General features: G+C 40.3%; 1 protein-coding gene across 1 annotated transcript in view; it reads right to left on the bottom strand.

Annotated features, from left to right (window-relative positions):
• The window catches only part of LOC308082404 (leucine zipper protein 2-like), a gene marked incomplete at both ends in the record, with an annotated part of 164101 nt that overhangs the window by 18863 nt on the left and 133181 nt on the right, over positions 1-12057 (bottom strand). The window contains 2 exons of the mRNA XM_080424142.1: positions 4782-4952; positions 6314-6388. Coding sequence (XP_080280268.1) covers positions 4782-4952; positions 6314-6388 — 246 coding nt within the window. The remainder of the gene's footprint in view (positions 1-4781; positions 4953-6313; positions 6389-12057) is intronic.

Below are 12057 nucleotides of genomic sequence, written 5' to 3'. Positions count from 1 at the left end.
ATCTTAACTTTTGACGATATCCATCAGAATTGCACGGTACATCTGCAGAGGCAGGGATGCGTTTGAAAATGTCTTCCCTGTCAGTCCTGTTCCAGGTCTGCACTCTGGCTGTCACAGAGACAGTACACAGTGGACAGATTAAAACAGATGACTAGCATTAGAGTTGTTCAGATTTAATGTCCAAAAAAAGATTTTGATGTTTTCCCTGTGGGAGAACGCTTGTTGTTTGCCATCAATGTTTCAGAAGGAACCATTTCCAATTTGACTAGAAACCACTGAAAGCCCTTCTCGAAGGTTTTCACCAGGACTCAAAGCTGACCTTACACAAGTTCAAGTGCACTGAGTTGCACTTACTGTATATAATGTGATACTGTATATTCATATTGATTAAAAATAATACATAAAACTATTTCTTAGGCACTATAGAACCCTTTATCATTATGTTGCATACTTTTGGATTGTTGCAGTGTACCGCCCGGGATTCAAACCCGGGTCTCCCGCGTGGAAAACCAACATATTAACCACTAAACCAAAGGGAATTCCATATCACTTGGGGGAGATTTTCAGGCCATCAGACTGAGGTTGTGAGCCACTCTGCTACACTCACCCACCTTTGGACCTCCCCCACGGGGGAAACCCGATCCAGGTCACGGCACCAATGTAGCGCCCGGGATTCTAACTCAGGTCTCCCAAGTGGAAAGCCAACATCATAACCACAGAGCCAAAGGGAATTCCCTGTCACTTGGGGGAGATATTGGACTTTCAGGCCATCAGGCTGAGGTTTTGAACCACTTTGCTACGTGTACAATAATTGAACAAACAGTACGAGATCTGTGCTGCGATCATGTGTGAAGGAAGCTGCAGCAAATGAAGCAAAACGAGATGAAGGTAGGGCTGATAACGGGTGCAACGAGTACATCAGATAACAGTACTGCACAACGGGTGGGGCGAGTATCCCAGACTTGCATCGTTCCCGACTTGCAGGGCCCCTGAGTAGAGAGGGGGTAACTTGAATGACACAACACACCTCAGGCAACTAGTTTTTTTGCACCGTCAACTCTTCCAAGCCAAAGCAGAATAAACACTGTTTATACCCATAATTTATTTTAGACAAGGAAACAGTCGTAAAAGTAATATAGTAAATCCTGAGAGCAAGGCAATGAAATGCCTGATTTCTGCTCAGTCCTGAGGCCCTGAGAGTCTGAAACGTCATCTGTGATTACTTGGATGAGAGCTGTGTGCTATCAGACCACAGGGCTTGGCTGTGTTCTTCATAGCAATGTGATTTACTTCATAGTAATGCAATTGCTGCATAGTATTGTAATTACTTCATAATATTGTGATTACTTAATAGTATTGTGATTACTTCATAGTACCACAGGGCTTGGTGTGTGTGTTCTTCATAGTAATGAGCAGTGGTGGGAAGTAACTTTTACATTTACTCAAGTACATTTACTCAAGTCAATGTATTTTTTCACTTTACTGGAGTATTTCCATTTTTCAATACTTTTACTCCAACTCCACTACATCTCAGAGGCAAATATTGTACTTTTATTCCACTACAATTATTTGAAAACTTTAGTTACTAGTTACTTTGTAGATTTTGATCATTATTACAAAACATACATTAACCACTTCAACCCTATATACATGATCCAATCAGGAGAGATAACTCAAGTGAAATTGGAAGTGATGACACAAAGAAATGAGCAGACAATATTTTAACTGGAACGCTATAAAACTGAAGCTGATAAATCGGTACTCTCTGCTGATTGGATGCAATTGGCAACCCACCTGAACATTTATTTTCAGTTTTATTAAAGAGCTGGACAGACGGGAGACCCCTGTTACTGAACAAACACTGTATCATTACTGCAGAATGATAGAGCTTGTTTTAAACAAAGAAAATATCACTTAAACTAACTTTAAATGTCTTCTCCCCATTAGAACCCCCCCCCCCCACCCATCCAATCCGAAACAGCATGTTTCGGTGTGTGTGTGTGTGTGCGTATGTGCGCGCGCGCGCGCGTGTGTGTGCGCGTGTGTGTGTGTGTGCGCGCTCGCATGTGTGTGTTCCGTATGTGTGTACATACACGGAGAGCCATGGCATCATAGCAGAGCTTAAATCCTATTATGTTAACTCTATCTATGAGCATGAAGTGTAAAAGCTCACAGTGAGCAAACACTCTGGTACTTTGAATCCACTTTGGATTTCAAACACATGAATCCCATTTTAGTGTAAATGTGTTCAAGAAGCTCAAAGGTTTTCTTTATCCTCCAGAGAGTGGATAAAAAGCTCTCTCCATCACTTACTTTTCAAGTTGCATTATACAAGGCTTGTGCCACTGATTATTTAATTGGCATGTCAAATTATTGCTCAATCTCCAAGGATATGACCTCATAAATCAAGCAGGCTCTGCGAATATGAATGAGGAAATTACAACAAAAACAGATTTCATTCTGTTCTGCCTGTGCAGAACATAATAAGCAGGGTCCTCTGTGCTGTTCATGAACATAACGAGGTACGGTGCTTACTGCCCGCCAACAAAGAGCCAAGAGCTTGACAGTGAGCGTCTCTGTGAGCGGTTTGGGACCCAGCGTCTTGATACTTTTATGCCCAATAAGTGCTATGAGGGCTGGGTCTTTTTCTGTCTTTAAATTGGATCATCTTTGGCAGCGATATAAACGGCACGATGTGCCAACTCACACCGACAGTGTGGACAGATGGAGCTCCACAGTCAGCTTTACAATGAGAGGTCCTCTTGGATTCATCAACCAGACTGTCAGAGAGTTCTGGGGCTACGGGGAGAATAGCACCGCTAGCAACTGCACAGGAATGGACTCGCACTATTTGTATGCTAATGAAGTGTGAAGTAATAACTTGATTAGCATAAAATGTCTCCCCGTACCTACATGGAGTTTCCTTTTCTTGTCTTTTGGTTTGTGAGGTGGTTTCCTTTCTGCCCACGTCCATGTTGCTGATTTATTGGGCTTTGCAGTAATGGAAAGAGGAGCAAGGAATTCCGATATACAAGAGCGATGGTGCTCCACTGTGAACACTTGACAAGAAGTGTCTGGATGTAAAGTGTCCATTACAGTAACACTGCTTTGTATGGTGGTGCTTCACTGGGGACAGTAGTGACAGTGGTGGATATAGAGTGATTCAGGTGATGTATTTCTGTAGTTGGAAGCAGGAAGTTAGCAACCACAAACTTTGCCAACTTTGCCAGTGTTGGATACAGTGGCACTGCATCGGGGGATGTTAGTGATATTGTTGGATACGGTGGCACTGCATTAGGGGACGGTAGTGACAGTGTTCGATACAGTGACTCTGCATCAGGGGATGGTAGTGACAGTGTTCGATACAGTGACTCTGCATCGGGTGACGGTAGTGACTTTGTTGGATACAGTGGCACTGTATCGAGGGACGGTGATGACAGTGTTGGATACAGTGGCACTGAATCGGGGGACGGTAGTGACAGTGTTGGATTGTATTGGGTGACGGTAGTGACAGTGTTGGATATGGTGGCACTGGAGCGTGATCAGAACAGAGCTGTTACAAAAAGCTCTTTGGTTGGTGTGTCAAAGCTGTGAGGCACTCAAGGAAGGAGCAGAGTAAATTCTGACTGAATCAAGGAGAGAAAAGCCTCTTATAGACAAAACTGTGCACCGGGTTCAGTTGATAAGACGCTGCAGTGCTGGGACTGACTCTGTGATTTAAATGTGACTGCGGTTGTGAAATCAAAACCCAACACAGGTTCTGATTATGACAGCCATGGCTGCTTGGCAGGGAACAGAGAGCCATTGATGGTATAAACTATATTCAAGAAACAAATGTAATCGTAGGTATATATTCAGCACATTCCAATTCCATTTGGAAAGTCTAGGGTTCTGTGAAAAGGCTGAGGAAAAGCATCATGTGTGTCAATAGTTGTGGTGTTTATTTTAAATAAACACCACTTTCTTTCAGCATTTATCTATGCCATTACCTATAAATACAAGATGCAAAATTACTGTCTCCCTAGAACTACTGTAAATTATAAAATGTATTAAATTGTGTTTTGTAATTTAATACTGTAAAACACAAAACTAAAAGATGAGTCAGTGTATAATATCTAGTATAAGGATTTGTTTGTCCTCAAATGTTCAGTAACATCTGACAGTACAGTACTGCACAATATTACATTCAAAGTATACAGTAATCCTATTTCCATTCTTGGCTTTCACCTTTGTTTTGGTCTTAAAAAGATTAATTTGTGGGTGTTCTGTGTGTCAATGTCGGTGACATTGACTTTGAGGAGTTCCAAACAGAGTGTGTAACCTTAACGTAATAATTTCACAGAGAACACAATCCTATAATATACAGAAACTCCATTATACTTGAAACGCAGTGGGGTCTTACTTCCACTGCTATAGGGCATAGCAGTGGTGGCCATTTTGTGGTTCCACTGATCCAAAGCCCACTCATTTTTCCCATAGAGATTTCCAAAAATATTTATATGGATTAGTTTAATCCTAGAATCAAGCCATCCAGCCTCCTGGCAGCCTGCCCCAGCAAACATCACGTACATCGGTACACATTATGTCTAATAGTCATGACGGAATTCCGAACATTGCTGGCCCACAATAACCTACCTGACCTGGCGGAGACCTGTGCTCCGAGGAGCATTTTTTCTATAGTTGTGTTATCATTATGCCCAGAATTGGACACTAGGGTTTAAGTGGTTAATGTTGAATGAATGTACCTCGACTTTAGTGCAGGGCTTAAGTGGTTAATGTACCTTGGCGTGAGGCTGCTGAAAGGTGACTCTGGAGCTGTTGAGTAGAGATGGGTATCTCAGCAGGTGAGGCGAGGTGGACAAGGGGAACCTGTGAGCTCCGCTGGGCTGGTTGTGTAGCACGGCTGAGAAGCAGATATGAACCGTGTCCTTCAATGCTTTCAGCTGAGACTTCTGTGACATAAAACAAGATTATACACCAGAGGATTATTCTGGGTTTTCATATGTGCCCTTCTCATCCGTCCGTCCATCAACTGTGAGGGATTTAAACCTCATTTGTACTCCATAGTACAGAGCCTGCCTAAAATAACAAATCTACAAGGTAACAAGGGCTTGGCAATATATTGATATAATATTGATATTGTGGTATGAGACTAGATATCGTCTGGGATTTTGGACATCATACTATGATATGGGATTAGTGTTTTAACCGCTTAAAGGGATAATTCACCCAAAACTTTTTTTCTATTGATTAGTCTTGAATTCATGGATACATTTTTTTTTGTCGCGTTCCTAAGCCAATAATTTGATGACCGGCGGACCGGTAGGCAGCGGATCCGGTAGGAGACACAAAGGAGACTCTTTGTGTCTCCAAGGAGACTTTAAAAAATGACAGATATTTTTGAAAGTATAATGCAGCATACTGCAACTGAACAATAATTCACATTTTCCATCTTCGGCAGGTCAAAAAGAACACAATTACATATTGCAGAGCAAAAAATAAATGTAATGTTCAGAATTCAGAGCGGAGCCGCAGGGAGTATATAAAACAGTTTCTACCTTTCTTCGGTTCGGGAAGCCCTTCCATGCAAGCCGAAAAAAGTTTTGTAATTTGCTGCAGCCTCATCACCTTGCTCGTATTTATTGATATTCTTCTCTCTGTTCAAAGTCTCCTACATATCCATTATGAAAATGTATCAGATGTTTGACATCCAGTATTAATATTTTATTCAAACAGATCAGATATCAGCCAGACACTTTATCCACCGAGAAGAGATTAGCTGCCAAACAAAACTAACTAATAGTTCAGGAGAGAATGTCAAACAGTGAACATAAGAAGCAGGTTATTATTCAGTGGTGGAAAAAGTACTCAAATGTTTTACTTAAGTAAACGTATCAATACTGCAGAAGTACTCTGCTACAAGTAAGAGTCCGGAATTCAAAATTGACTTGAGTAAAAGTACAAAAGTATTGGTATCAAAATGTACTTAAAGTACCAAAAGTAAAAGCACTAAAATGTTTGAAAATGGCCTATGTATAAATTAAGGCTAAAGTGGTTAATGTATGTTTTATAATGTAATCATTTATATCTGCAAAATAACTAGTAACTAATGTTTTCAAATAATTGTAATGGAGTAAAAGAACAATATTTGCCTCTGAGATGTAGTGGAGTAGAAGTAGGCCTAAAAGTATTGAAAATGGGAAATACTCCTACAGTAAAGTAAAACAAATCCTCAAAAGTGTACTTAAGTACAGTACTTGAGTAAACGTACTTAGTTACTTTACACCACTGTTATTATTTGAGTTATATCCACCTTGTCGAGTGCCGTCTTCTCCAGCTCCTCCTTTGCGATGGTTAGCTTGTGCTCCAGGTCCATTAGCTGCTGGCCCTGAAGTAAGACATGGACGTTAGAAACAATTGAGTCCTCTTGTACTTGTACTGTACTGTGCAAACACAGCATTTCTCCATCCCTGCTCTCCTCTCACCACAGTTATTAATAATGAAATATCTCTGTAGCACAAAGGACTGAGATTCACTCTTATCTTATACTGCTGCTCATCACTTTTTGGCCTGACTTTTCTAAGTCTCTGTGAGAGCAGCTGCACACTTCTTCAGAACAAACTTCAGTTGAACTCGTACACGTACACACGCACACGCGCGCGCGCACACACACACACACACACACACACACACACACACACACACACACACACACACACACACACACACACACCCCCACACACCACACACAATACACACACAATACACACACAATACACACACACACACAATTCAATTCAATTTCAATTCAAAGGGCTTTATTGGCATGAGAAAACATACGTTTACATTGCCAAAGCAGAACACACACACACGCAATGAGTGCACAAGGTATTATCACTCCAAGGTATTATCACTCCAGTTCCGCTGTAGAGAAAAATCTATTTTTGAGAGCCTAATATCATTTTAGCGGATTAAAAATGATTTAGTGAAATTGGCTGGACTACTTAATATGTCATAGAGATACAGGTGAAATCGTAGCCAAAGGACAATTAAGTTTAATTCAGAGCCACCTTGAAAAAATAATTCTCAATAACACAAGCTCACAACGACGCGTTGTGAGCTTGTAGATCTGCTATTTTCAGAGCGCAACACGAGCACAACCAAACAGGAAAAAAACGTGTCTTAGTTCTACTGGATCTCGTTTCCACTAGTTCCCTCATTTTAGTCTAGTTTGTATTTGTTGACGAAATTGTCAATATATTTAGTCTTAGTTTTAGCCATCGTAGCTTAGTTTTTATTTTGTTTTTATTTTGTTTTTGTCAGTGAAAAACTGTAGTCTACGAACATTTTTCGTCATAGCTTTTAGTCGACGAAATCAACACCGGGGTGTTATCACACGTATTTATCACACATAATCATATAGGCTGGGGGGCAGGAGTGTTGGGCGGGAGAAGTAAGACGAAAGCTCTACTTCCTCCCGGTGGGGGCTCCTCACCGGCAGGCGAGTCAGTAGGATACAACGGCAGTGACAACACACACGTGTATTTGGCAATACAATGAATATTCTGAGTTTACAGTCTATGGCAGTTGTAGCTCTTTGGCAGTAGCTCTCTCTCTCTTGCAATAGCTCTAATAGAGCGCTCATAATTGGCGATGAGAGATTTCACACACAATCTTATTACAACATTGACCTTCCTTGACCACCTGGTGTTGTGAATGTTTATAGAGCGTGTTTTATTGGCCCATTGAAGTGATGCACAATACTGGCCTCCATCCATAAACAACCAAGGTCAAACATCCCGGAGCAAATAACTGAAAATGTGATCATTTTGCATTCAATGTCTCATTTTTATTGCAATGTCTAAGGGCAGAGGTACGGTTATAGTATCTTGACCTTGATTCCTACTGGGATTATTCCTCGCAGCCAAGTGTTAATTTCAGTGGTGAACACACCTCGGGGTGTACTACAGTATATTACTGTATTACTGTATTACTCATTAGATATCCAAATATATTTAGGTTAACAGTCAAGGACGGGGCAACAGTTTTCCAGGAAAGAGAAGCATCAGATCGTTCTCCCGTAAGGCCCCTTTTTTCCATTACAGGGAATTTGAGCCGTATCTCAGAAAGCCATTCGTAGCTGTCAGACTGAAGCTCGAGAGGGAATCCAAGGGAATTAAATTTGAGGAGTTCTTTAATCATGAGCACAAAGGCTCGTACATAGTGTCTCTGTAGCAAAATGGCAACTGAGAGGCAGTAAGTATTCATTGCTCTCTGACCTGAATTACTTTCAGGGAGATAAGGACTGTAAGGATACAGACAGGTCAACAAAAGGCTGTTCCCTGTGTGTGCATATGGCTGTGTAATTTGAAAAAAGATAGAGGGGTGTTTAATTTACATATTTCAAAGACATGGCTGCTATATCATTAGGAACTGGCACTTAGTAATTGGCATCGGAGTCTCTTTGCCGTGATCTTACATTTGGCTGAGAGAATAAATCATTAAGTGTTTCAGCCGTAGGATAACAGTTGAATCATCAGCAATAAAAGCAGCTATGAAAGCTTTTGATGTTTGGAGTAGATATCAAGTAGGGAAAATAGCAGTGAGTGGTGTTACTTGTGTTGTTAGTCTAACAGAGGGGTTTAGATACTTAAATTATGTGTTCTGGGTCTTTTTTGAATGAGGCAGAACGTTCAAGAAAAAACACAGATATAGCTTTCTCAGTTTGTCTTCTAAAGGAAGAAAGTGTGAACATATCCCCCTTTTTTCAGTTTACTAGCCTACAACAACAAAAAAATCATTATTTCAAAATATTTTCAAACATTAAAACAAAAAAAAAAATCAAATAAATAAATAATAAAACTAAATCACGTCATAATTTCTCTTGTGGGTCAAGAGCCTAAAGGTTTGTGAACCTCTCTGCATTACACCCTCTGCACCCAGCATCATCACAAGGTCATTGTGTTTGCTGTCCAACCACGTGGGTACTGATTCTGACATTGTGTCTTCCAGACTAGTGTGTCAAAGTCAAAACTTATATTCGATTATAAACTTTTTTCTGCACTGAATCACTTCTAAATGTCTTTTCAGACGAGGAGCGATTGACGTGCCAATAATTCATTTTCAATGAGAGGCGAGCGGGCAGGCAGGTAGCCGCGGTCACTCCGACAAGCGGCCGTTAAAGATTGCATGCACAGGGGTTAGATGAAAGACTGCTCCTTGCCTGTTATGAGATCCCGGAATTACAGGTATACAATAGTTTAATAGTATACAGTATTTAACCGTTCTTTTATGTGTTTATTTTCCACCTTTTTTCACCCTATATACTGCACTGACCACCTCGCTCAGTGAAGTATAGGGTTAAAGTGGTATTAAAAAAAAAGGGGGGGGGGGGGGTCTGTACTTTCTTTCCCCCTCTACACCAATGTCTTTGAGATTGTAGATCACAACGCAACACATTGTGATCTACAAAGAAAACACAGTTGTATAGCACCAGGGATACATTATAGTCTGTAGTGCGCAGAAAGCGTTTCTATGGTTACCACAGATAGAGTGCCTGGCGTGTATTGGTTTAAACAGGCGAGGTGTCGCTCCTCGTCTGAAAACACTAGAAATAGGTGAGAACTCGTGGTGACAGGCGCACAACAAAAAAAACAAGCCTTTATGTTTTATTTTTGTGTCAGATGGGAAGAATCGGTGCTACGCAGTGGTGAAACAAGTACTCAAATGTATTACTTAAGTAAAAGCATCAATACTGCAATGTAGATATACTAATACAAGTAAAAGTCAGAAATTCAGAATTTACTTGAATAAAAGTACAAAAGTATAGGTATCAAAATGTACTTTAAGTACCAAAGAAGAAAGTACTCATTATGTAGAATGTCCCATTTCACAAGTTTTCAAATGTATAAAATGGATGAAAATCTTTTGAAAATAGCAGATCTACAAGCTGTCTCTGCGATATAGTGGGGTAGAGTTAAATACTGCAAATTGGAAATACTTGAGTAAAGTAAAAAATACGTCAAAATTGTACTTAAGTACAGTACTTGAGTACATGTACTTTACACCACTGGTGCTACGAATGAATTGTGAAGTGTCACCACCAAAGGCTGTTGGTTTGAAAGTGTGAAATGGGCTCCTCCTGTCTCTGAATGCAGTCACTGCCAAATGTCTCACAGGAGAATTCTGACACGCAAACATTTCTCCAAAGTTTGTATTGTTTTGACTGATCTTGCAAATGAGAAACGACCTTCTTCTCCCACTGTTCAGGTGTGCTGGGACTGTGTGGGTTTGAGTCGTGAGACTGAAGCACAGCCTTTATCTCATGCTTGCTGCTTTTCCCTACTGTAGCAAAACTGGATCTTTTTCGTAATAACTTTCTGCTGAAAACCTTTGGCATTGATATTGCTCGGGTTTATTCTAAAGTTGGTATCTGTGTGATGTGGTTTAGTTGTAGCATCCTGTGTGGATGAAATGAACAGAAAATGTCAAATTCCATTATTTTTTCCATTATCATTCCATCATTTTTTTCTGTTTTCCACTCTCTTAAACACTTTAGTCCCTTTCCAACTTTAGTCCCAAACATATCAAATGTTATAAAATATGTATTGCCATGCGACACGTTGTGAGCTTGGAGACTGGAACATTTTTTAAATATTAAGGATTTGGACTTTTTTGGCCATTACTCATCTTGATTATCGGTCATTGCAATATTTAAGTAACATATTCTGTATTGTCATATCTACCCTGTGCTATTTTAATTAACACATTCTAAAAGCCAAACAAGAATATTAATTTTATTTATATGTTATAATGTCCAATGGCAAGAATGCAATTAAAAACTCTGTAATCAATACGGCCTCCCCCTGGTCAGCCGGGGCGCCTGATGGAGGGGAAAGGAACTGGTTGGAACAACGTGTTCCTTCCCACACGCTATACGTCCTACCGGGGAAACTCCCCCCTGTCAGGTGATAAGAAGCGGCTTGCTAGGTCCTCATGCATTGAAGGAGGCATGAGCTCATTCAAGGCTCTCCCCACGCTGGCATAGGGAGAGTAGCGCCCAGGATTACAAGCTTAGAAAATTGGCACTGGGTGAAAACATGGGTTACAAAAATTGTGGGATAAAATATATATATATATATATGACAATTAATTAAGCAATATTACACTAGAGGGTGGGTTCCCCATTTTGTTGTTATTAATAATGAAGAATTAACATAACACAGTGTCAAATTAGCTAGATTAGAGAAAAAAAAGAAACAAAAACCTAAAATGTTTGCGCCCACGCGCGAAGTGCCCATGGGCACTGAGACGTGTTAATCCAGCCCTGCTGAATGACCATAACAGGTCTGTAACGGGTCCATGTGGTTCCATTTGTACACTCTCAGAGTTATGGGGGTCCTTGAAAATAAAATGCTTGAGAACCACTAGTACTAGTGGACTCCTAATGTGCCATAGTGTCAAAATAAATCAGTGTCCACATACATATTTGAGGAAAACCTGGAGACTGGCATTCAATAATTGGGTCTTATGATTAAAATTAGAACATTATAATGTTATGTAAAAAACAAGAAAAATCAAACATTTACCACGGACAGGACAGGTCTTGCCACGGACACATGTGTCCGTGTATGGACATATTGATGACCCCTGGTCGGAACTGCCTGTTGTGCAATGGTCAACTAAAATGGCATGATGGTGACATACATTTGAGAAGTGTCACAGTCAGGTGTCAGAACTCTGAATGACTCCTGCAAGGCTGATGGTATCGTCATCATCATTATCTAAATGACTATATAACTGCTCTCTCTCTCTCTCTCTCTCCTCCACTGGTCATTTCAAAACTGCCTTTTCTCAATGACTCAATGATACCATTCCCTCTGTCTTTTTCTTTTTCTGAGGCATTGACGCAATGATACCATTTATTCCCTCTGACCAGTGGTGGAAAAAGTACTCACATTTTTTACTTAAGTAAAAGTATCAATACTGCAATGTAGAAATACTCTTGTTACAAGTAAAAGTCCGGAATTCAAAATTGACTTGAGTGAAAGTACAAAA

Source organism: Gymnoscopelus braueri (genome assembly GCF_963280865.1).
Source record: "Gymnoscopelus braueri genome assembly, chromosome: 1".
Taxonomy (NCBI): Eukaryota; Metazoa; Chordata; class Actinopteri; order Myctophiformes; family Myctophidae; genus Gymnoscopelus; species Gymnoscopelus braueri.
Note: the sequence above shows the minus strand (reverse complement) of the source record. Positions and strands in the feature narration are given on the sequence as shown.